Source organism: Branchiostoma floridae, chromosome 1 (genome assembly GCF_000003815.2).
Source record: "Branchiostoma floridae strain S238N-H82 chromosome 1, Bfl_VNyyK, whole genome shotgun sequence".
NCBI lineage: Eukaryota > Metazoa > Chordata > Leptocardii > Amphioxiformes > Branchiostomatidae > Branchiostoma > Branchiostoma floridae.
In genome coordinates this window covers 28,530,673-28,557,628 of record NC_049979.1, presented here as the reverse complement: position 1 = coordinate 28,557,628, position 26,956 = coordinate 28,530,673, and the positions used below count along the sequence as shown (strand labels likewise).

The following is a 26,956-nucleotide window of genomic DNA, read 5'->3' as shown; positions in this document are numbered from 1 at the left end:
TGGCATATACGTTTGCTCATTTTTCAGCTGCTTTGTAGGATTTACCGAAAACAGTTTTATTTAAAACGAAACGGACGAAAATTGACGTGCAAACGGATGTCATACATGTAATCGAATTAATTTTTTTTTTTGCAAAGGGCCACAATAATAGCGATTTTCGGGTACAGGTCATTAAAGCAATAGGCTCTTTCACACATCCGAGTGCGCATGTGCAGCGACAGGAATTGTGGGTAATATGTCAAAGGTGAAGCCCCCTAACTTTTTAACTGTTGTCGTTTCGACCATTGTCTCAATTTGCATAATGGAAATTAGTGTCATGGGCCTTCAACTTTGACACATTACCCACAATTCTGTCGTTGCGCATGCGTACTCAGAAGTGTGAAAGCCTATACGATGTATTGAGCTACACTGGACAAAAAGATACCAAGCTTGTGAGCAAAATCAGTGCACTTTTATTCAAAATCACCAAATATGTACATCATTGTTTGACAACTCCTGTCCCTTTGGGAATTTTATCTTTCGACACTACTGCTAACCAACACCAATTATGTACAGAATATTCCTTGTTAACAATAAATTAAGATCGTGGCAGTACAGTCAATATGGTTAAGTCAGGCAGTGACTCAGTTACAAAGTACTGACAAAATATCGTCACATTTACATTCTCATATTTCAATAAATAATATTAAAGACAAAAAAATGTCCACGTAACATTTATGAACGACGTCTATGAGGAATAATAATAAATTAACAATGTATTTACATCAAACAAATAAACTTTTTATCATTTTCTCTAACGCTAGTTCACCTTTATCCATGAGGTAACATATATCCGTTGTATTCTTAAGGATATCAACTCGACGGACAGTGGTTTCAAACTGTAATATTTTGAAAATATTGCTATTTGAAACCACCGCCAGTCGAGTGCATATCTCTCACTAGTTTTTAAATTCAACGGATATAGGTTACCCCACAGACAAAGGTAAACTAGCGTTACCTTCTCAACACCTCTCTATCAGAGAAAATGATATGTTTCTCTTTGGTTTAAGAAGAGTACTGGACAGATTTTTCCACTCACTATGCATGCACTAAAACAACGCCAATCAGTGCATTCAAGTCTGCTCATTCGGCTATTTGTTTCTTTAAGTTTAACAACTCCTATTGCACTCAATCCTGTGATTGTTCAAAGTTGAATAAGCGTGAAAAAAGTTGAATCAACAACACGGACTACCAATAAAATCTACCAAGTATGTGAATTCTCAGACAATGCTGACATTGTTTGAAGAACGCATTAATAAGTTTGTATGCTAAATCGATGACATAAAAAAGGCAACCTGTCGATATCGAGGCTCTCTTTCCCGGCATCCTCTGCAACTGAGTCCGCCATTTTGTTTCCCCGGTGATGTTTCGGTGTGGAAAAGCTCCTTATACGTGGCTTGTTGTACATAAGAGTGGTGATCTCTAAAGGGTATCAGAAGATGAGCAGGCGTTTTCATAGACAGTGTTTGAATGAAGAGGCAGATTGCCAACGTTGTCTCCTGTGATGTTATCGTCCAATTTGCATCGGTGCCTGAAGGGGATGTAGCCCCGGCCGGGCTCCGAAAATAGTACGTTAGCCACCCCACGGTGTCACGTAAACTACCCGTAAGCCCGGATAGGCTCCTCTTTCTAAATGAGACCGTAGCATTTAGCATTGTTTCATGCTTACTAATACGGTTTTCTTGTGTTCATCCTCTCTGTCCTAATGAACATTCTTGTAGCATTCATAAGCTCTTTTCAGTCTCATATCTTGATCATATCTTGATCGTTTCTGACTACGCATGGGGATGAAAGTGTTGGCATGTGTTCTGTTCTTTAGACCTTATGTTCATGACCATGATGACAAGTGGAGATGGGATCAGACATGTGTGCGACATGGTGTTCTGTTTACATTTTCTAAATCAGCAGGGAGTCTCTTGTAACGTTTATCTCCTTCGCAGGTTGTGGTCTATTCTCTGGAGACTGTGGTTCCTCTACGAGCATGCGCGCCTCGATGTCTCTGTTCAGGTTGTTGACGTCATCAGCCCTCCGCTGTATCGAACCATTCCTCCCTCTCCTGACCAAGATAACCACCATAAAGCCAACGCACGGGATCGTCAGTCCCAAGACGCAGTACGATATCAATTTCACCACTTTCAGTGCACGCTGGGACACCTCCACTGTCTTTTCCTTCTCGTAGATGTGTACCAGCAGCATTTTCTCCGTCGTGTTCTGCGCCTTAACGACTGTTCTCCCTGTTTGTATGGGTTTGGGTGTTAGAACGCTGTCTGCGGACTCACACAGGTCGCCACCATAGCCAGACGCGCATGTGCAGACGAACTCGTTGACGCCATCTTGGCAGCTGCCGCCATTTTGGCAGGGCTGGTTCGCGCAGTCGTCGATGTTGATGTGGCAGTGTTTTCCCGTGTAGCCTTGCGAGCAGGTGCAGCTAAAGTCGTTGATCATGTCGGAGCACGTGGCGCCGTTCAGACAGGGGCGGGTCAGGCAGTCATCCACGTCAACCTCGCACCGGTCCCCGACAAACCCAGGCGGACAGCGGCAGATGAAGGCATTGATACTGTCCAGGCAATGGCCACCTGAAGCAACACACATATGTATTTGTAAAAATCATTAATGTTTATTACGGGCGCTCATCTGTGTTAGTAGCAATCATAGTACAATGTTAAACTTCTTCTAGTACAAAGGTGTACATAAGAAGAAGATCACGCGTGTCTGTAGCTCTCGCGAGTTAACGTTCTGATCTGAAGTGATTGGTCATCAGCATTGGCCCGTGTATACCTTTGTGTTAGAAGAAAGTATAACATTGTACTACTTTTATCAATGTTTGTTTATTTGTTTGTTTTTATTGCATACACAGTATGCGGAACACACAACGTTTGTACTCAAGAGTATAAGCGAGGTGGGTGAGGTGGGTTCTTTAAGGTGCTTGAGGTGTGATTCTCCAGGGACTCGAGCCCAAGGCCTCTGGGTTCTGAGCCAAGCACCTTGCCATTGCACAAAAGCAACACTACTAACTGTTAGCACCGTGCTATTCACACTTCACCTTACTTTTGTTGGCAATGATTTTTATTTTTTTTTGCAACAGGAACGTTTTTCGTCTGGAACAATCACGTGAATGCAGTTGACGAATTCGTTTGTTAGAAACACAACGTAACACCATGAAAAGCTTACCATTCCGACAAGGGTTTGAGAGGCATTCGTTGACTAGCGATTCGCATCTCGGTCCGGTGAATCCCGGCATGCAACGGCATTTGAAGCCGTCTGACGTGTCGTCACATGTGCCGCCATTTTCACAGGGACCCTCTTCGCACTCTTTGATCTCGAAAGTCGATTCACATCGGGACCCGGTGTAACCGTAGGGGCACAGGCATCGGAACCCCGCCGGCGTCAGCTAGGAATAGATGGAAGCGAAAGAAAACTGTTATGTAGCAGCATACGTAGTATTTTCCGAAAACTCAAATTTCCATGAAGTTCCGGGCCTGAATACATTTCCAGGAATTTCCGGGCCTGAATACACCCGCGAAACGTAATATTTCCGGGCTGTGTACAGGAACTTGCCAATTTGGTCTGCTCATCCTTGATACCCCCGTACATTTCTGGACATGACCCCGGCATGACAAGTTTTACGGGCGTGCCAGAGTTGAGAAACTCCTGGAAATTTTAGTTTTTGTGCAGTGTTTTAGTTTTTCTGACCCTGTCCATTGGTTAGCGATCAACTGAAACTAGAAGCAATGCGTTCTATTGAGGGTGTGTCACTCACCCAGCATGCACCCTTCCAGAACTGTTCATTGTGCTTCTCGAAAAGAGCTACAAGAATTTCCCACGACAATGCACCTGTTCATACTATACACAGCGTCTGTCCTCTCTGTCACGACCAATTGAATAATAGCTCTTCTGTGAGCTGAACTAGATCGATATCACCATCACTATCAATTTCACCATACAGAACGTTTACTTACAATGCAACTTCCGCCGTTCAGACAGGCATAGGCCGAGCAGTCGGTGACCCTGACTTCGCAGTCGACCCCGTTGTACCCCCGGGGGCATAGACAGACGTAACCGCCGTCCTCTCTGTCTAGACAGGTCCCATTATTCTGACAGGGGTGCTTCTTGTCACACGGGTCGAGCTCTGTGTGAAAATAAATATCAGAAGATTATCATCTTTTGTCTGCGACATTATTACCTCCGTGAAGGTGGTTCACCTCCCAATTGTGCCGGTGCCCGTCAGGGATCCACTCCGGCCGGGCTCCGAAGCCACAAATTTGTCCGGGTGGACTGCCGGATACCGGGAGTACCCCTCGGTGCTCTCTACGGGTAGTTCACGGCGTCCAATTACTACCGGGTCCCGGGTTCATTTTAAGTCCGAATCAAATTCAAAACGGCGCCTTAGCCCACACCGCAAACACTACAATTACTTCACGGAGGTTTGTGTTCTACGAACTCATGCCTTGTCTATGTCATTTTGTTATTCGCCTGCCTTGTCCCTGGTACTGAAATGCTGTTGTTAATTCCATAAGTGTTTTCGTTTCAACCTTCGCGACTCTAACATTGACCTCTCTATTACCGAACATTTCAAAACCACTTCAAACTCGATATCATCTTCTATTATTAATTCAAGTTTATTTTGTGCTTCCTTATGATTTTGTACATATTTTTTCGCTAATATAAGATTACTATTAATGTATGTGAACATAACTGCGTCATAACTAAGTCTGTAATTGTCTTTACGCTTAAATTACAATAAACACAATCACCAACAACATCGGTGGCTTGTTATTGAACTAGAACCGAAGACCTCTGTGCCATGCACTCTAACCATAACGCCACCACGACGCCAAAGTATGGTAGAGACTTGTGACCAGTGAACAATATTTTTGTCATCTTTCCTTAGAACTCATCATTGGTCCTTCACCTACTTTCAATACAGTTTCGTCCCAGTTGTGTGTACACACGGTTCATGCCAGGTCATCAATTTCCTTATCTCTCCAGTACAGGTGTTTTACAACTCCCATGTAGATCACGCCAGAGGGTATACAACACATTTATGATACGGTTCAATTTCCACCCGTGCCTGCCGGAGGTGTTACCTGGCTGGGCTCTAACCGGCACTTGACCAGGTGCACTCAAGGATACTGTGTTTTTACGGACAGGTGACGGTGTCTATTTTCGCCAGGTTCCGCGTTGATTTAAACTGCAAGTTAGAAAAAATCCAGGGGCCCGAATGTGCCCTGAAATAGCCCGTTAGGCCAGGGTGCCCCACGGGTCCACGTAGCGGTCCCGCCCGAAAGTGCAGAAATAACAGCCCGTAAACAACCCGGAGGGGCCCTTTCTTTTCAAATGGGACCATAACATAAAAGGTAGATAGCCTTGCAGTGCCTAGGGGCACGTGGGTCAGCAGGTTTTGCTGTTACTGTTGAGGAGCATATCTTTACTAAGAGGGGTTGATAACCTATCACATGGACATTATTGAAGCACGTTTACGGTAACGAGTACGCATGTGCAGCAACATGAATTGTGGGTAATATGGCTCTGACACATTTAAACACAACACGTCTTGACATTGTTATGCAAATCGAGACAATGCTCGAGACGAAAACTGTCTACAAGTTAGGGGCTTTCACCTTTGACATATTACCCACAATTCATATCGCTGCGCATGCGTACTCGGAACCGGGGACGCGCTTATACAGTAATACGCTATGTACGCAGGGCCCAATGTGAGTTCTATAGTTTGTTCCACATCGCTGTGGACTCGTTGACAGCCCTTACTCGAGTTCATCCATCATTTTTCAATACAAATCTCCCTGTCACGACCTTAGACTTAGTGCTCATTTCTGAGTAACCTTTTGCCACAACCCGCGACCCTTTTCCATGGCGCTTCCCTTTGAAGTCGTAATGATGTGAGAGACGTTTTTACTGAACTTATAACCAGGAGTGTAAGACTGACGCAGTTGTGACAGTTGCCCCAGTAATAATACAGTACGTTACTGAAGATCAATGAAGAACCGAGGCAACCATTCATAAAAAATCGTCAGTATTAAAGAAATAGGCTTCGACATATAACTATCTAGGAAACCATTTCTTTGTATTGTATGTTGTATCCACTCTATCGCAATTGGTGACAGAAGTCAGCAAATGAATATGCAAAATCATAGAAACGCTGCCAATATGTTTACATATCGCTAGGGTATACATGTATTTATTGGTACCCTAGAAAATGTTCGGTATATATGAATTACATAAATGGGAAATAATGTGCTAAAATATGCATTTCAATGTCATTAACAGGACAGGAATTTTGTTATCCAGAATATTTTTGGCTTATAGGTAGAACTAAGCGGTAGAGTCATTCCTACAATAGAATATGCAGAAGTACCTTAAAGTAGTACATACATTGCCCTAAGACAGAGACGTATGGCAAGCACTTCTGGTATCGTAACGTTTCATCAGAGATATATCGTGGTGAGTTCTGTAAGCCTATACATCCCGTAAATATTACACACAACCATCAGTAGTCGGCAAGTCTATATCCTTTAATAGTATCGCGAGGATAGAAGTCTCTGTGCTTTCGGGGCACGGATTTAGAACGAGTATTCCGCACACACGACAGAGTGCTTCCTTTCCAGACAGACTTGATTGAGCGTCTTAACATTCGGCGTAATGCCCGGCATATGTTGCTGAGATCTAGCCCTACGGCAATACAGATTAAGTCGACCGGCGGAGGATCTTCTTTGCCTTATTGCTTTTCCAAAAGCCCGGAATCTTATACATGGAGGCTACGCCGGAAATGGTGATTGCAGCAGAACGTAAATGTGCGTGATCTGCAAGTGTAATCCCTGCGCTGGGGATATGAAGGACGTCAAATATCATTTTATCTACATATCTAGCGTGTAAATGTTCAAAGAAAATTCTGGACCTGAACCTAGACCTAATTGTTTTGTAAAAACTTGTCAATGGGTGAAACTCAAAGGAATCTATTTGGAGAAGTATACGACTCCTACTGGCGTTTAAAAATCATATCTTCGTTTAAAGAACTGGCGAAATGGGATTTTTCTGGTCCGTTTTTTTCCGGACCGGTCCAACAAGAAAAAAAACGGCTTTGTACTGGTACGGTGTACCGGTATTCACCCCTACTTAGTAATGATCAATGCACTAACCTACCCAAACATTCCCCTCGGTCATATCATCAAATCGGCACCATTTGTTTTTGTCCAGCCTCAAGTCTATTCTATGATTTATTCCCAGTCTGTCTTCTTATTAAGAACAGTTTGGACAAATGATCGATAGCGTGTCTCTAGGATATGGTAATAGTTGTACAGATAGCCATGTGATAGGATTAAATCTTATCCAGGGTGCTGACAGTGGTTATGGCTGGAAGATGAATTGAAGAATCTGTCGAAGATTATTTGTGTGCTGGGACTCGGAGAGCCTCAGGCCTGTCACGCTAGTTCGCTTTTATTCGCGGGGTAACCTATCCTATATCCGTTGCTATAGTCCCTAAAGATAGTGGAGGGCCCCAATTCCCTTTTGCGTAGAGCGTAATCGGCCGTTTTAATTTTACGTAGAGCGTAGACGGATCGCTTAATTCAACGTAGAGCGTAATCGGTGAATTTTGCGTAGAGCGTAATTGACTCGTTTAATTCTACGTAATGCGTCTTAGCTTTCCGGAATTTACCGTAAAACGTGATGGATGAATTGTGCATATAGCGTAATAAAACCTGCCTTAACCATTCCTCTAAGTCCCGTCAAAGTGCAGGAAATTGCGTTTCAGAGGGTCGAGATTTCAAAATTTCCGTGGACCTCCTTTGCGACGCCCCGCACAATCTGCGCTCACGGCGACATGGTTACAATATGCTTGGGGCGAGCTGAAACCTTGTGTATTTTTTATTTCATTAAATCAAGCTAGTCTAACGGCAAAATTTACCCCTGCAAATGCGAGAAACGGCGTTTCAGAGAGTCCCAATTTCAAAATTTTGCCAGACCTCCCTGTCCCGCGTCTACGGCACTGAACAATATGTTGAGGGAGCGTCGCTCTCAAAAATCTTTTAAACAAATAGAAATTTTACTATTGTACTTAGCTTAGGTTACAAGCAGAATGTGGTCCCAAATGACGGAATTGCCATCAAACTTAGCTTAGTCTGGCAGCAAAATTTGCCCGTCAAAACGCGGGAAATGGCGTTTTAGAGTGTCAAGATTTCAAATTTTCCAGGGGGAGCATGCCCACGGACTGGGGTACCCCCCTATGCTTGTAAAGGCGCTACATCTGCTGCAAAATTCTGTCAGGAAAAGATCGTCCTCCCAAACAATATTTCCTACCGCCGCCTCTGCAGAGGAGATGCCCCTACGGTGCTTGGTGATAACAAATTCCACTCCACGATAGTTCTGGGAAATTCCGTCAGCAATATTGCGCCTCCGCGTTAGAAATTTGCTGCCGCCGCCTCTGCCGCCGGTTACCATGAATACTTTAACTCAACTTTCGTACCATCTTTGACACAAATGCTCAGTCGCTCAGTGATGAGTTCTGCATAATGTGTGGGGGAGCTTTCGAATTTAGCGTAGAGCGTAGAGAGGCTTCCTGAATTCAGCGTAATACGTAGCCGGCCATCAGAATTTAGCGTAGAGCGTTATCGGGACCCCCCCATTGGGGCCCTCATAGTGTATTCAGGGACACCAAGGCGACGGACAGAGGTTTCAAACTGCAATAGTTTTAATGAATAATGTCATTTTAAACCACCGTCCGTCGACTATCCTTAAGTTTAACCTTTGATTTTATAAACAACGGAAATAGGTTACCCCTCATATAAAAGTGAACTAAGAGTTAGCATCAGAAAACTACGTTGCCTGACCCGCAAGCCTTTTGATTTATTTGACTGTAACATGATAGTCCTTAGGCTAATTCCTGTAGTTTGATTAACGTCCAGTGTGTGGATGAGAGATAATAAGCTACGTCGGCGGTCAGTGGAAGAAGTGATGTCCACAAGGGCCATCGCCGCTGACCATGCCCTTATTTGGGTCTATAGGGACTAAGCCTCTAACTAGCCAGGAAATTGACTACCATCTAGCCAGAAGTGACCGAATGGCAAAGACTGAAAAACCATCTGTCTTCTTATAAACTTCTTTTTGGTGGCGATACAGAAAACTTAAAATCTGTGCTGGTAGAAGTCATCCTGGATCCCAAAGTTGTACTGTAATATCTAAAATCAAAAATTGTTGTATTGTAATTTTTAAGATCAAAAATTGGACTTGTCGACTGTGCAACTCTTGTCAATGAATTAACAATCAACTGCTTCTGTGACTTGACTTTATGCAAATAGAACACGTGACTCGGTGAACAGTGGGTCATAAGTTTCTTGTACAAAGCCTATGGCGCCCTCCGTCTCTGTTGAGTGATGGTGGTAAAGCCCTGATAAATCAACGATCAAAAGAAACAATCTATAACAGGGCTTAACAATCTCTCAACAGAGACGGGGGGTGCCATAGACTTTCCTCAACTGCTGTTGCTCGTTGAAAAAGCCTCCCCCTCCTTCTTGTAGAAATATACCCGGCTACGGAAACAGCAAAGAAACTTGCTGACTGACCTATGTGCAACTATGCACTACAAGGTGAACAACAACAAACTGATAAGAAAAGATCTACATCTCAAACATACCCACCACGGAGAAGTGAGAAACACCAGGCTATTAAGATCTCAAGATTAGTGCTACCGTTGAGTATTAAAGTACCGTCGGGTAAATCTATGGGAAATATCTCAATCTGTATGTAAAAATCTCCCACCGCACGGCAGCGTAAGAACCTCACCCAAACATCAAAGGGGGTTAAATACCAAGTAAATGCCGTCTCAAGAACCCCCTGCTTTCATTCCGTCTCTACACAAGCCGCTGGGATAGGAGAGAAAGTCTTTGAAGTTCCCATTGGGGAATAGAGACATGTTAACCCTCATCCGACCGTTCCATTTTTACGACGAATCTGACCGTATGGGGTCATTTTTGACCCCATTTTGTTTTGCCCATAGACATATTTCTTTTCGTTTATTTTGTCATTATCATGCATTTACTGTTTCAACAATCTTTGAAAAATATTTTGAAAAGTTTTGTTGTCAGTAATTATGACTCATTATCATAATTTATGCAGAAAATAAGGAGAAACCACCTTTTGCTCTAAAAATCTACCATACTCCACTTACTGTAACAATGGTTTTGTCTCATCAATTTCTAAACAATAATTTTGATGCGACAAACATTCTGATAGCATAATTATGTTATTTGACAAGAAAAGATATAATATTTGTGAAGTGTAACGAATTTATTACTTAATTATGCACCATAGCCCGTCACCTAAACACATACATACAATAACTCTTGTATATTTTCACGCAAATATCTTTCTTGTTGGTTCCTTCTGCACGTTCTGTCCATATATCGTTTCCTAATTTAATAGAAACATTTTCCCTTTCATTAGCATAGGTAATTAGTGCTCATTATCATAATTTATGCAGAATGTCGAAAAACCTGTTTTTACACTAAAATACTATAATTCTTAGGAAATATTCGTTGTTTATTCAACTAAGCAACTATAAGCTTGTTGCTGTAATAGCAATGCTGATGAATGCCTGTTATTCTATTGAAATTTCTTGATATTTACGTAATTAATGATTCATAATTGGCTGGGGTCATTTTTGACCCCACCGAACTACACACAAACTTTCAAGTATAGCTGATACAATAATGGTCAAAACTCGGTGAAAAATTGGTCGATGTTGTAAGACATGTATACAAACAAATTCATGGAAGGAATTTTTTCTCTGATGAAAAATGTTGCTATGGCAGATAAAAATATACGTCTGGGGTCAAAAATGACCCCATACGGTCGGATGAGGGTTAAAAACTGATGAGGGCAAGCCGCAAGATTGCTTAAGTGTCAGTGAACAGTTTCATCAGGTTGCTTCAAGTCACTGAATAGCAAACTTCTTTATACACAACCTAGTGTTTTGATTAATCGACATATCGGTTACCGCCTGTCACTTTCTTCGGGGCAATTCTGATTGGTTCACATTGCACTGCAGTATAGGTGTCGCTGCTTACAGATGCGGTCCTAAACGAAAAGTATTTACATGTTATTGGATGGTTGATGTTGTACTGAAATATGTTGGAAGACCTGAGCTGAAGAATGATTCACTCCATGATTCTGGTAAAAACAATGGATAGAAACGTTGATGGATTGAGGTTTCTATAGAGACACCATTCAAAACCGGGGACGACTCTTTAGTGTTTATTTTCGGAGGTATAAAGTTAATCCCACATTAGAACATACAGTGCAGACAATAGAACATACAGTGCAGCAACTACTGTTATGGGGGCTATTCCACCATTTGAAAAATAATAAATATTCTTTGAACATGTTCTAACAGTGAAAGAATCCAAGGATGTTTGAAAGATGTTCTAAATTATAAATAGATACTTGAGCAGTTACTTTCCAACAGATATAGATAAGTTAGAACATGGTCAGACATTCCTTTTTAATTATTTGAACAATTTCGAACTATTGTGACTCAAATGCCGTTCTGTTCAGAATAATTCTTGTTACAACTGTTATCTGAAAACCCTTACATAGCCCTTCATTCCTTGACTTTAAGTTGTTTTAGGAACTTTTGTTGCAAAACCCCATCTAAGTTTCAACCCCTAACCTCAAATGATTCAAATTCTTAGAACATAATCTAACAGTGAAAGAATAACATACATGACAGAAAAGGATTTGTAAGTGTCTCGGCTAATACTTCTTCTATCCTCTACTTTAGGTTGTTTTATGAACTTGTTGCGAAACCCCATCTGAGTATCAACCCTTACCGATCTCCCACAGCGGTGCCTTTGTATCGCGAGAGATAATTATACACTCGCTACACCATCAAGAACCGGCATTACGTACGGAATGGATATAGATTTTCTGTGTCTATCCACAACCACCGAACCGCACGGCTTGTGATACCGCACGTCCGTAGCCTAACCCCCGTGGCACCACCAGTAAAGGAAGACGTACGAGTAAGTCTATTTCCTGCGAGGATAAAGGATTTTAATCTTGCAGGTTATTGACAGAACGTGCTGAAAAATGATAAGGTCCGCGTCCATTTTGCCCTGACCTCCACCCCTTGCACACAGAGAGCATGTCAATACCAGCCCAAGCAGGCATATATTAATGACGAAATTTTACGACCGTCAAGCGCACGGTTGGACGGCAGATAATGCCGGTTCTATAGTCACTGGAGACGGCTCACTGACGACTGCGAAACCCATTCTTTCTGATTTGGGGAATCAAACGACCCACATGGCTAAGGTCGAGACTGAGTGATATTGGCTCGAACAGTGATGTGTGGTAATACAGTTGTCGGGTAGGTCAGCCAAAATGTAGTGCCATATCCCTAGCGTTATCCAAGTTTGATACCCTCTGCGTACAGCGGCAATCTATAAAGCATGTTGTATGGGTCGTATGGAATACATAGTATGGAAATTTCTAATTCCTTTGTTCAGTTTTCCTATGGTTAGTTTGAAATAGTTAATAGAAAAAATCGCCCCTGTAATTTCAGGCCCCAAACCTGCACCACTTCTTCCCTACATCAAAAGTTACTTGCTACCAAAAGAAGATGGAGACAAAGGATACAAAAAGTGTAACTTCTTCTGCAGTATCAAGGTCACACACGAGGGACCCAAAATCAATCTTGACATTTGTCTTCCTAACCCCTATATCCACATATTAGACATTATTACGATAGGTTCTTAAGTTATACTTACCCCAAATATCCGTAAACACAACAGACAGACAGACTACATTATCAAGCGTGACTTTTCAAAGAAGACAAGACCTTATCTTTGAATGTCAATTCGAGTTGTGAACTTCTTCTGCGTCTATAGGATTCGAAAGGTGACAGACGATCGACCTTATTTCTCTATTTGCCTAACTGAGCATCAAAATTTATCTCTTCTGGCACTTCGGAGGTTCCTGCCCTAGTCTGTTGTCCTCTAAGTGAGTGAAGACTTTAATTAAGTTGAAAGGACTCGTCTTATTTGGGAACGAAGTTCAATGACACAGTGTACTCTTGGTGACCCGCGCCATTTTGTATCTCTCTATACCATGATGCATCGCGCTAGCCTGACACACTGTTGTAGATCACAAAACGTCGTCTGACGAGCTGTCGTCTGAAAGTTACGGCATCCAAACCTACAAAACACATCACTGTCGGCCAAGACAGCCGTCCGTGCCATTAAAATTCATACTCATGCATATCCCATCAAGCAGTAGATTAAAATCGTGCCATATTTTTGCCTCGGGACGGCGGGTACGGGAAAGGTCAGGCCTATGATTGTGCGGAGTGTGCAATATCGTCTGTCTTTATCTGCGCCGTCATCTTGTTCCGGTCGACGTTCGCGCGCTTCGGAGCACAAGAGATAACCCGGATGTGGCAAAGGTCGCACTTAATCTTCCTCAATCGCGGACGTAATTTGCGAATGCAGGATAATTGTAAGATTTTAACGATCTTGTATGTCATTCATAATACGACACTATAAGATGTGAGGACAGGTATCAACCGAATGTGGAGTTCGAAACTTCGTTTGACATACATGGCGTACTTCAAAGTGTCAAAGTTTATGCTAAGGTTAAGACGACGATATAACACGTCCGCTTGTGAGTCCTAGAGCAAGAGAATGTGAATGAATACACATTACAGACCACAGAGATCAAGTGCTTCCGAGAGATTCTAGGGATCACGTACAGAGACCACATCTAAAATTCTGAATTTTGTTATAGAGTCAAGCAAAACCTCCGTCCTTACGAAGAACTCGTAATCACAATAGAGGAAGGAAAACTGGCACGGCCACGTGTCACGTTCACCAGGACCATCCGAGACTATCATGCATAAAGGAAGAAAGAGGGGTAGGGAATTAAAAAGTTGAGAGAATGATATCAGAGAAAAGTTTGTAATCCATCCTTTAAGAAATACTCTTTTTAAATAAAGGCTTAATTTAGAGACAGAATTGAAAACACAACATTTTCTTAGGCCTTAGTGAATTAGAGACAATACCCCCCCCCCTCAAAACAAATCAGGCTACTTCGTAACCACCTATACTGCCCCGATCGGATTCATCCCGCGGGCTTTGATTTAAATACCTCATCTTCTTTATCTTTCGATTTATACCTTAAGGCCATTTTCTATCCTTGAGTTTAAGTGGATGTTCGTTCCGTCTATTTTCCTTTGTCCGCCGGCCAAATTTTCTTTGAAGCTAAAACGTCCCTTGGTAGAACCAGGGAAACAGAACCGTCCGATAGAAGCCAGACTTGTGACGCCTACTGGATAACACCTCTGGCCTATCCCACGCTCAATACAACGTTTCTTTCGACTTTAGGCCGGGTTTATTTGATGATATGGATGGCATCCAAACGCACGTCAGTTTTAGTCCGTTTCCTAAATTAAGGTTCTCCACCATACAATGCATTTGCAAAATGAGCAAATATATGCTGTAAATTGCAAAGATATGCAACAAGAATCAGAATTCGGATATTTAGGTAATAGAAAGCAAAAATCCAGTAAAAAAAAAGACGTAAACGAACGACAAATGAAGAATTTATTGTTCGGTAAACCATACTCTGCGTTTTTAGTCATTTGTTCAACCCTCAAAACCACTTAGATTTTTTAATGGAAGGCAACTTCTTTTTTTGCCAAACTTTATTTCTTTGCACGCTGAGGATCGCATCAGTTTCGAGGTTCCCATGGGATATCATCCATATAATAAAATCAAAATATCCTTATACAGTCAAACCTGTATTAGCGGCCACCTTTGCATAACGGCCACCTGCCCATAGTGGCCACTTTTTGTCGGTCCCTTGGATTCGTAATGATTAAGAAATAGGCTTAGCGGCCACCTGTCCAACGCGGCCACGGCCACACGATTTCCGGTCCCGCAGGTACAAAAACACTGCCGATTACGGCCACGCGGACCGCTGATCTATGTTTCGGCACGCGTTCGGCCATATACAGCGGCCGTATCGTCACCCTACGCCGGATTTAAAACCTCTTTGACTTAATTTCAAAACAAAACTTCGTAAACTGGCGCTACCCATACCCGCTGACGAACGAGGTTATATAAGGTCAATAGACGACACCAATTACACCGGAGGTAAATTGTGTTAAAGTTACGTTCTAATACACTATCGCTTAGGTTAATTTACATCACAAAAACTTTCTAAATAAATTGTTACAAAGACAAAATGATATGAACTTCAGACTATGGTGGATTTTATTCTTACATTTATTAAGAGATAAGTCTAAAATGACGAGACTTTTCTTGTGAGTACCACATTAGCATAATGGGCGAATCTGACGCGTACGTGTGAACGCGAGCGGGAACACACGGACGGCGAAGTATCAAAGAATACAAGACGAAAAATCAAAGAAATTTTACGATACCGGTCTCTTCAGACAATATCAACTGTAGAACATTTAAAATTTTTTTATAGCTTTTGTTTTCTTAATACATATAGTGTAAAAAACATTGCAGTACATGTACAGTACTGTATTATGTGAATAAAGATCAGTGGGTACTAGAACCATGTGTAACTTATTGCTTGTGGTCAATTAATTAGCATATTCTCTATAGGGGCCACCTCTCTATAGTGGCCAATTTTGGCCAGTCCCTTGAGTGGCCGCTATAGACAGGTTTGACTGTACCTTCGATAGTCGTGAAATATATGTAAACTACAGTCCATTTCATCGTTTTATTGCTACCATAAAACCGATGGAGGTAGAATTACTGTATCATTATGAACATGTTGCTATCGCACTTGAAGAGGAAAAAATCTATCAAGCGTACATACCTAGCCATGATAGAGCTATCAAAGTTTTTATGGCCAAATTTAAGACTATTTTACGATTGCACAGACATTTCAATAATATCTAAAGTATGATGATACCTAGGAGTATTTGAAGTTAGGTGTGGTTATCTGTATATCTGTGTAGCCGGTATCTAACGCCCCTTCGGTACGGTTAGCTTCTGTATCTGTATCTGTGTAGCCGATAGAACCACCCACCAGTGAAACATATCAGTTTTTGTATCTATATCTGTATAGCCCCCCCCCCCCCCCCCCACAAACACACACAAACCTCTTCGAATTCAACATCTGTATCTGTATCAAAATTCCATTTTTATCTTTTATTTCATACTTCAGGGCCCTCTCTATGCTATCTATATCTGTTTAGCCGGTATAAACTCTCTCGAGTGCAACACACCAGCTTCTTTATCTGCATCTGTATCTGTACTTCTACTGTATGGCCAGTATAGCCAGCACAACTTCCTTAAGCTTTCGGTGTAACACACCAGCTTCTTTATATGTATCCGTATCTGTACTTGTACTGTATGGCCGGTATAGCCAGTACAACTTCCTTTCAATGTTTCAGTGTAACACACCATCTTCGGTATCTGTATAGCCACTATACCCCCCCCCCCCTTCGACACAACACACCAGTTTCGCTGGCATGTGTTGCGGAAGCAGATGGTTATATAACACTGTCGCTTCTAACTAGCTGCAAGCGTTATTTGAAGCTATTGAGGATGCCCGTACAGTGCTTTCTTCCACTGTCCGATATAGTCAAAGGAAGAAAAACGTCCTTCTTGATTACAGCGTTCTTGAATGAACTTTCCTTGCATCCCCTTTGATACAGTTCACCCCAATACGGTAATTATATTACTTACACGCGCTACTATGACTCGCATCATGTTCGCGATTCTTTCATTTCCCAAAAGAGCCGTTACGCCCACAAGAAATCGTTAAACTCGCAGAAGTTTTAATTCAAACGGACGAGATAGCATGACGGAAGTGTTATTGGCAATCGATGATAAGAAACTCTCGGAATTCGTTAAAAGTCTGTGAGGAGTGGCAAGGGTAGAGGGTCGATGGAATGTCAGATGAGTCCAGATGCAACTTATAAGGCCTTCACACTGAAACTGAATAAGCAGGAATCAAGTAGAACCTGCCGGAATGAAGTATGTGCAAAACATGTGCCATATTCGGGGCAAATCGGGTGGGAATTCCAAACACTTTCGGGCCAGCCAAAAGAACGGGCACAAATAGCTGGAATGCAGTAAGAATTTCTAGAATACACTATACGAATTCCCAGGAATAGAAAAGAATTTTCATTCTGACGGCATTCCAGCTCATTCTTGATTTATTGCTCTCGTGTGAAGGGGCCTAAATCTGGTACTCTACTAGGGCTAACATCACATTTCCAAACCGGGACCCGGCCGGGTTGTTTGTGGAAAGTTCAACGAAAAATCGAAATTCATACGTAAAAAATATACACAAATAATGAAATAATGTCAATAACTATATATTCTCTTTACGTCTTGCGTAGTTTGGTGTCTGTTATATCATAATTTTCGTTCCCAAAAGCTGCCCGGCCGGGCACCGGTTTCGAAAAGTGACGTAGGCCTAAGAGTGAAAGAAATTATACGCAGGAGGGATGACATAGAAGTAAAAAGAACGATAGTGAAGATTCAGTTAAAGAATAAAAACTAGCTATGTTTCTTGGTACGTGTTATGTTCTGAGCAAAGAAACTATGATTTATTTTCTATTGAGTTAATCATATTTTCATCTGAAGTCTAATGCTTTCTGTATTTTTTTTACTTGCTTAAAGACAGACAAGCACAATGTGGCACTGCACCCAAGTTAGTAATGTAGTGCCACATGAAAAGGACATACATATTGAGCCGAGCCAGTCAGTGCTGAGTGAGTAGAGTGTTCGCCTCGCATTCGGTAGGTTGTGAATTTGATCCCTGGTCGAGTCATACCAAAGACGTTCTTCTTTCTCTGCTTAGCACAGAGCATTTTTGAAAGTGTATGAAAGTTGAACACACACCGCTAGCAGTGGACTAGCCCCCTGCTGTAGTGATTGCACAAAACGTGTGTGGCCCAGCGCCACTGAAGCTGAGATGGGCGCCGCCCTATGCGCCATCAGGCGCGAGAATTAAGGGCTTAGACTTTTGACTACGACACGGTGTTGAAAGGTGGAGCCCATTTCTATTCTTCCATCACCTTTTACCTCCCCAAACGAAGTCAGGTACGTACCCATTTTTTTACACCTGGGTGGAGGGAGGACAGCCAATTCTATTCATAATTTGGAATCATGAACATTTAATGAAAATAAATAGTTAGTTAACTGGCATATTTCAATTGACCTTTTTCAAATTAGACGATTTTTTAAGTCGCAAGAAATCACGGTTAACAAACATCGGCCTTTAGTACTAGTACCGCATGTATACCGTCATACTTAGCAAGTATATCCCCAAAACTAGCATAAACAGAACATCGGGAGCTTATTTCTCCGTATCAAAACCGCTCCAAATAGGGTCACATATGGGGAAATGTGAGCGAGTTGTTGAGCCCGATAACGTTGTTCATCAAATCAAAGTTTCAATGGCGCCTTGGGCAACATCAGGTCCAACATAAAAGGCCGCACTGCCGTACTAATCAACTTCTCAATCTTAACGGGGTGGAAAGTGACGCGCCATCGGAGAGTCTTTTGTGCCCGCTATTGTAAAACGGAAGATGGATAGTTCCGGGAGATACCTAGTGGACCATTTGACTACCTTAATGCGGCACTCATCCGAGTAGAAAGCGATAAAGATATGTTTGGAGTTACCGGGAGTTTACGGAAGCTTTTTACAGCAGTTAATAATTGGGGATACAGCTACAGTACCAGATATTGCATCCACCTTTGCTGTTTAGGTGCTTTTACCTCCTTGTGCGGAGGATTTGTTTTCGATTTGTGCCTGGGTGTTTGTGTTCTTATGTGTCCCTGGTTACTACAATAAAGCAGCGTGACAGGATGTGAGGGGGAAGATAAATTGTGTAACCGAAGACTGGTAGGAAGCAAAGGTAACAGGACTTAAATGGTTTTCCCTGCAGGCTGGTAGGAAGTGGTAGAGCATTTTGCCCTGGGCTTCCTGATCGAAGAGTGACAGGAATTGATCAATGGGCATATGATGTGTGGGTGTGGGAAGGATGTGAGAGGGAAGACGGTGCAACTGATGACTGGTAGGATGTAAAAATCAATAAAGGTGAAACGAAGTTTCCAGCAGACTACCAGGAAGTGGTAGAACAGTTTTCAAGGTCTGATCACCCACATTGGGGAGTGGTAGGAAGTTACCAATGCAAACATGTTATGTTGGTAAAAATCCCTTTTTAAATGAAACTCGAACTTTAAAAGACATACGAGAAACTCTAACGAAGATGTGAGGTCTTCGAACTCGTATGTTTACATTGTAAAACTCTTGTGTTTACATTACAGAACTGAGGCGTTCTTCGCATTGCAGAGGCGCGTTGCCTTGCAGTGGTCGGTCTGCCCCTCCCACGTTTACTTGATATCGCTCATATAAACCTTTAAGCCGATTCCCCGTTTTAATAGGCTGACAAAATCAACTCTTTTATGGTGTCCTTTTATGGTGCCATTCAGCGGTCGTCTGTCGCATTATGAGCGCACACATTCATCACGTACATTACAATCTGGCATTTATAGTTACTGCCGTGCCCTCTTTCCTTCGGTTCATATCACCAAGTACATATGTCCTCCCTTACGATCAGGCCAAAAGTCAACGTCGTTATCGTATTTTCCCATCTTCGAGGCTTCGCTAGGGTCGGAAAGGGACATGATCACGTGATGAAGAAACCACGGGATACACTGTTGGGGTTACAGTGTGTTGGGTTCTTTGACGTACAGAGGTTAGACGTCTGAGGATTACACCTGAAGATCCCTCATACACGGTGCCGTCAGTATTACGTCATCATCTAAGATAACGTAACTCTTACAACATGGTCTAGATGGGGCCGACGCTAGAATCTAACTCCGACCCACTGATCCACAGACGTTTATCCAGATGGTCTAGCGGGGGCGTTGCGTTACCGCTTGCGCCACAGGGACATATATTAACAGTGTTGAAATGTCTAGACACTCTCCTTGGTGCTGATTCTTTGGCAGTTGCTAACTCCATTTGTGGACTGAAACACAAAGGCAAAGTCTACCCTTAGAGTTACCGTGCAGAAATGTCGTGACGTCTTCTGTTCCCTTATCACCACAGAGGACATGCTATGACAAAAACGCAGCAGTGGGTGGCGGTTTAACCTTAAGGTACGCGTCCCTTAAGGATGGTCCTTTCACTCAGGTAAGACAAGATAGCGCCTCAGCACACAAAAGAGAAATGTTACGTGAAAAGGTCGCCTTCACGGAGGAAATTTATTTCTATGCTGTCTTCTTCAAGTTCCACACTTCGCTGCTAGGTACGGACGTCCCTTAAGAGTATACGGACGTGTGGTAGTGTGATGAAACGGCGTTCAAAAGAACGTGAAAAATCGATTGAGTACAACTTCCGGGTGGCTTCGCGCTCACAACGTCAGGAATTACGCCGCATCGGTTTTACTTTTGTCACATTTGTGAAGTGATTGAAACGTGCATTGAAGGACGATTCCTTATCTAGACGTACAGGACCAACACTTCCCAGTCCGTCTGCGGTGTGAGTTGCAAGAGCAAGGCTAGGAGTTCTTGAACTAGTCTAACTGTAATATCCAACGCAAAAATTGGACTCGCCCACATTTTCCACTGAACAGCACTAGTACAGTCTTTGTCAAGGAATGAACAATCCACTGCTGTCGTGACGTCATGTTATGCAGATAAAACACATGACTAAGTGAGCAGTGGATCATAAGTTCCATGGAGACTATGGCGCCCACTGTCTCAGTTCAGGGATGGTTGTAAACTTTCAAGTTATGGCTAGGAGTTGTAGTTTTTTCCTTTTTAGCCCTTCGCTCCGGTCTGGTACAAACTCTTACAGTGTTTTAGGAGTTAAAAGTGCTAATGTACCAAAATTTCAACTTCTAAATGATGAAACTTTTCTGCATGCACTTTGATTGATACTATACAATCAACAATTCATGAGACCAGAATGGAAGATTAAAAATAGATACAATCACGTCCATCAATCAAGGAACCAATCCGTCAATTGACCATTCAATCAAAGGCGTTTCTAATCTCCATACATTGTCCTGCTCACACATATTTTGTTACTTGCCACACATAGAACAGAACCCTATCACACCAGAAACTACTGTGGCCATTGCGACCTGTTAGACCCCCCCCCCCCTCAGGCAGGTCCCGGTTGTGACGGAGTGCCAGGATGTGACGGGATGGCCGTCCGTAACCATGGAGACTAAACTGGACGTTTGTGTGACGACAAGCTGCTGGCGCCATCGACTCTCCCGCCGTCGGACAGTTATCGGCTCAAGATGGATGCGGATCAGCCTCGCGTGATTAATCGTGACGCTCCATCAACGCTAACGTCAGCGGAAACTTTCAATACTTATGGGAATGCAGCTGGCATATTCCTGCATGGCACAGGCGCCTAGATATAAATGATAGGCGCGTTTTTTTCAAGGTTCTACCCGAAGGCGTTGTGTGTCGTGTTGGCATAATGGTTAGGGTGTTTATACTATAACCAAGAACCCAGAGGTCCTGGGTTGGAATCCCCAGACATGTCACAGATCTTGTAACTTTGAGACATAACGTTACGCTTAACGTAACTTTCCGCAATCTACCTAGGTGTAAACCTGACTTCAATTGGGGGGGTGGGGGGGGTAAAAGGTGGTGGAAGAAGAGGGATAGGCTCCGCCTTCCAATACGGTGCCCTTGACACAGTGGATAACAACCCTTTACCCATTGGGCCTCAAAAAAGCCATGGGACTGTCTTTAGATTAATCATTTAGAAAAGGGGACAAAGGATTGCCACAATTACAAAAAGTTGTCTCAAAACTAGAAGTAGACGTAAATATGGTGAGACAGGTATCAACCTTGGGTGGATGATCTAATCGAGTTAGGATCGGCGTCTCTTATTAAATCACATTCTGCATCAACCATAACGATTGAAATATCTTGCCCTTCAGGCAAAGAGAAGGGAACCATATTTCATTTTATTAAAAAGGGTAGTACGTGTGTAATTTTCTAACGAATAATTTTGCAGTCTCCACCTTCAGGCACCAGCGATTCGGCGTCTCGTTCCCTGGGTAGACTGATCACCGCCGCCATCTTTAATTGCCGCCCACCTCCCCCTTTTCAACCAAGTGCGAAAAATTGATAGCGTTGTCAAGTAGCGTGGCAGTTGAGGGATGGCTCAGCACTATTGTCTTTACGTTCTGACGTCGGTATTTGAGGACTGTGCAGTAAGTCGTTCCATTAGAGCCCTTATAAGGGGGAGAGAGGTTGTCTGAAATGTCGAGAGTTGACAAATGTGACGTCTAGGGGATAAACAGTCGACAGTCGTTCTCCATCGCGATAGCTTGATACGGAAGTGAGCTGGCACTACGACATCGCTGTCTTCTTTATAATCACGGAAGCCTTAGGAGCCGCGTCAAAGGAACGGAATCGATTGAACTCTATTACTACTGAATGATATACTGTGGGGCTGTGTATAAAGAGACTTACGTTTTACGGAGACGAACAAATGTCTGCAAAGATTTATGACTGAAACGAGCCGAAAAAATATCCCCTGAAAATTGATTGAAAAGGGTACATGTCTTTCTTAATAGGAGATTACTTTATTCTTAAAGTACTTATGTCAGAAAAAATTTAATTTTCTGATTACGAAATTATTCAATAAACCCAACCTTTTGATGTTATTAAACATCGAATCTTCCAAATCATACTTTCAGTTCTTGATTCCTGCTGCTATGTAATCGAGTTAATTTACTCCCATGACGTCATAGTAAACACGGCAGCCGATTCGGAACCTAGTATACCTCGAGTTATGAAAAACGTTCAATAAGATTAGAAGGATGCATGTTTGGTAGAAACGTCTACGTTCATTGAATTATGCTAATGATGGTTGCTTATAATCAGGAACTTTTGTATATATATATAAATGTCATATGCACTTTAATAACGGAGTACTAGAACTGAAGATGTTGGAGGGTATAGATGAAACACCGATCTACCATTAACAGGCGAAAGTATGATTCCGGACAAACACTCTAATTCCGGAAGACCTTGATAATTCTAAAACAGAATGACCAGATGAATATATTATTTCTAGGTATGATATATCAAAGGATAATCAATATGTAAATTGCAATTAAATGTCTCCACGAAAAGAAAGGCCTTCAGAATTCTGGCTCAGGGATCCAAAATTCTGGCTTACAACCAGCATTCTGGCAGAATCCCTAGAATTCTGTAGAATCTGCTTTCTTCATGGAGGCATTTAATTGCAACTTACATATTCATTATCCTTTGATACATTTGATATATCATACCTAAAAATATTAATTCATCTGGTTAGTCTATTTTGAAATAATTAAGGTTTTCAGGAATTCAAGTGTTAATCCGGAATTATACTGTCGCCTGTTCATTGTAATGCCAGTATTTGCATTATCAGTATCAGTATTTGCAGTGGATGTCACTTGAAGACAGAAGGAAATTGTCCAGACTTTCCATGATGTACAAAATGACCAATAAACTGGTGGACGTACCAACGGATAAGTATCTAATACCAGCTCAAAAAAAGAACATGCCTTGGTTATGCTGTAAAGTAAAACCGCACAAGGGTCACCAAATGAATGATATGGATGCTGTGGACGAACTTGATTAGGTCAGAAAAGGTGTCGCTGCCTCGTGTACTGTGAGACACAAGTGTGTGCACCAAATCGACCGGTCGCGTAGTATCGTTGCCCTGGTGTTAATGAATTTCTTCAGAAGAAGCACACGACACCCCGCTTTACACAAACATCATTACCGATCCGGTACACTGGGAACGACAGAGGTCGCGGTGAATGATGGGATTACCCTGTAGGTAATGATTGACATGCACTGCGGACGACCTTCCACCCGCATAACGGCCGCCAAAAAACAAATAGCCAATTATCCACCGAATGGTGTCTTCGGAGAATCCGCTTGCCTCAGCAACTATTTATCTGTGGCCAATCTGGTGACTCTGAAACTAGCCTTACATATTATACGACGGGCTGTTCCATTGGTAGAAAATGTGGTGAAAATTTCTTTCAAAAATGAAAGTTTTAGGAGGAAATCATGGCTGACAAATGAATGTAGGCAACGAACACTTGGAGTTCCATCGTTCCTGTCCATTGACAATTAATTCAGATTATCCAATTTGTACAATCTGAATATAAAAGTACCTGAACCAAAACTAACATGAACAAAACTAGCTTTGAAGGTTAATTACAGTGCCATCAATCTATAGAACACCCTACCACCAAACATCAAATCTCTGTCCAATCCTTCTAACTTTAAAATGGCAATCCACCATTTATTCTCAAGATACGTTAATAGTTTTATTTTTTATCTGTATTTTTCATTAATAATCAATATTGCAATCTGTATGTATTTGTCTGTAGTCCAAATTTATTAGACTATTGTTTTTCCTCCACTAGTTTACAGAGTTTCGGGGGGGGGGGGGCAGCTAATGTATCACATGCGTACTTAACTCTCTCGTATGCAGATAGCACGGCACAGTACTAGTGATTGATGTAGATGGCCGGGGGGTGTTTTGAATTAAACAAACTACTCATCAATTACTACAGCTAGTATCCTGGAATGTTACTGAATATTGATTCACATCGACGGTAACAGAAAGGAACATATTTTTCAGTCAGCAATTTTTGTCTGCCAAATTTACACATTAGGTTATGGATGAAATCCTCTGAGAACATCAAGAATAATGCGAGCGAAGAATAACAAACAGTGTCTTAAGATTGCAGATGAGGACTCATGATCAGTTGTTCGGTTCCTTGAGATGTTTGAAGTGCCTAGTAGCAGGGTATATCATACAGGGAGGGGTTGTTAGCCCTTCCCCTTTAAAGTGATTGGGGCACCTCCTCGGACATGGGGCACCCCTCCCCATTTCACTTGTCTTTCGTAAAACATGTGCAAAGTTGTCCAACTCAAGATTGAACCGGGATCTGCCAGATGCCAACTTTACGGAACTAGGAGCTCAACTTTGAGGCTACTACCAATTGAGCTACAGGGACATCCCTCCGAATCTGCTGGCCTAAAAATGATCCGTTGAATCCAGCTAAAATCCGCTGGCCGAAGTATAAGCCACTGCATCCATCAAAGGTCCTTCCTGCGGTTTGACTTTGACTAAAAGTTCAACGCGTCCTAGTTTTCAACTAACATTTCGCGGTTCATAGGCGACATAGTACTGCCCCATCCATCTTGCTGTCGCTCTCTCAAAAAGACATCAAAAAAAGGTCAGATAACTCGCCGGCGTTTGACATGCATTAGCTTTTTAATGTTCCGTGTCCCCCGGAAGGTGCCGCCTGGCTTCTAACCGTCGCTTTCTCGTGTACTTACCCCCGCCTAATGACTTCTAACGCGAGCGGTCCATCATACGGAAGGTGGTAATAACTACTGAGTGTGATAATGACATTGCCTTTGCACACATGGGTCAAGCCTGAAGTCATTTAGAAGTTTCCCCAGCTTAGTACACAGTCATTAAGAGAGATGAGTTCTAAATTAGTGTAATCCTTGTAAGCAACTTAGGTTAATCCAAGTTGAGCAAAGAGGAAGGTGATGAGAGTGACGCTACTTCACCTTTATCCGTGCGGTAACCTATATCCGCTTTTTTTGTAAACTGGGGACTTAGTGATAGCAAGTGGTGGTTTCAAATTGCAATACACAATGTTTTATGTTATCAAGCGCTTACGGTCCATTGGTAATGGCTTAAAATGTGGTCACGAAATCGTTGGAGTTTGAAGAAGTTGGAGACAAAAGTGAACTGCATTGACCGCAAAGATGCAGAAAAAACGTCAACGATATCTGCTAGGGCGGAGGACATGGAATTTGAATATTAGAAGTTCAAGCCAATTTTACCCGTTCAATGGCCAAGTAAGCAGAGTCTTCGCTTTGCATTCGAAAGGCCGTGAGTTCGATCCCCGGCTGGGTCATACCAAACGCTTTCAAAAATGGTATATACTGCTTTACTTGCTCAGCACTCAGAACTTGAGAAAGAATATGGTAGTTGAACACACAGACCACTACCAGTGGACTAGTCCCCTACTGCAGTTATTTCACAAAGCTGTGTGGTCTATGGCTACAGAAACCGAGATAAGCGCCGTCCGATGCACCATCTGCTGCGTGTAGAACCTATATTTCAATGCTCATTAACGAAATATGATAAAATTCAGGATATGTTTTTAGATTGTAATAAGCACACTGAAATTCATAGTAGATGATAGCTCCAAGTTCAACAGTTGTCTTCTCTAACAAGCAATTAAAACACGTGCATTCCAAAAAACAGACCACCAACAACGTTCTGAAGACACAGGTCGCAATCATTACACAACAAATTCTCAAGAGAACTCTTACTCAGTCTTGACAGGCTGACAAATGCATAATCTCTGCAGGATATGAGTTCCGAAAATATCTGGGAAATTGGCCAAGGGAGTCAGTCTACGATAAGGTTCATGTTTTTCCCTTCGGAGTGGCCGGCCAACTCCTCTGGTAGCAAAACTCTCCTGGCAAATTATAATTCCTATAATAGCCAGCGTAGTCAGTCCGGTAGAGACTAATGAGATGTAGACAGACATCATGGCTTGTCGAAAGTAGATTCTACAGCCTTGCGGGCAAGAAACGAGTCAGAGTAATATTTTTTTTCTGTTAGCTGTAGTTGTAAGTTACTCTTAGAGTTACATCTCTATACTATTGGAGATGTTTTGTGTCCAGTATACATATGACATGCTTGCCATATCTTTAGGGATGTCTAATTTACCTACTTAACTACTAGTTCTACTTAACTCCCTTCCGATAAAATGCCGTTGTAAAGAACGTGGAATAATAGGCAACTTGAAAATGAAACAAGCATGGTGTTTATAAAAACA

General features: G+C 42.3%; 1 protein-coding gene across 4 annotated transcripts in view; it reads right to left on the bottom strand.

Annotated features, from left to right (window-relative positions):
• Window positions 1-428: 428 nt before the first annotated feature.
• LOC118419598 (delta-like protein 1) overlaps window positions 429-26,956 on the bottom strand; it is an 80,858-nt gene continuing 54,330 nt past the window's right edge. For all 4 annotated transcript variants that reach the window (XM_035826057.1, XM_035826065.1, XM_035826074.1 and 1 more), the window contains exons 5-7: window positions 3,999-4,168; window positions 3,211-3,430; window positions 429-2,615 (exon numbers count right to left, since the gene is read on the bottom strand). In XM_035826057.1, coding sequence (XP_035681950.1) covers window positions 1,936-2,615; window positions 3,211-3,430; window positions 3,999-4,168 — 1,070 coding nt within the window. In that variant the 3' untranslated portion in view covers window positions 429-1,935. The remainder of the gene's footprint in view (window positions 2,616-3,210; window positions 3,431-3,998; window positions 4,169-26,956) is intronic.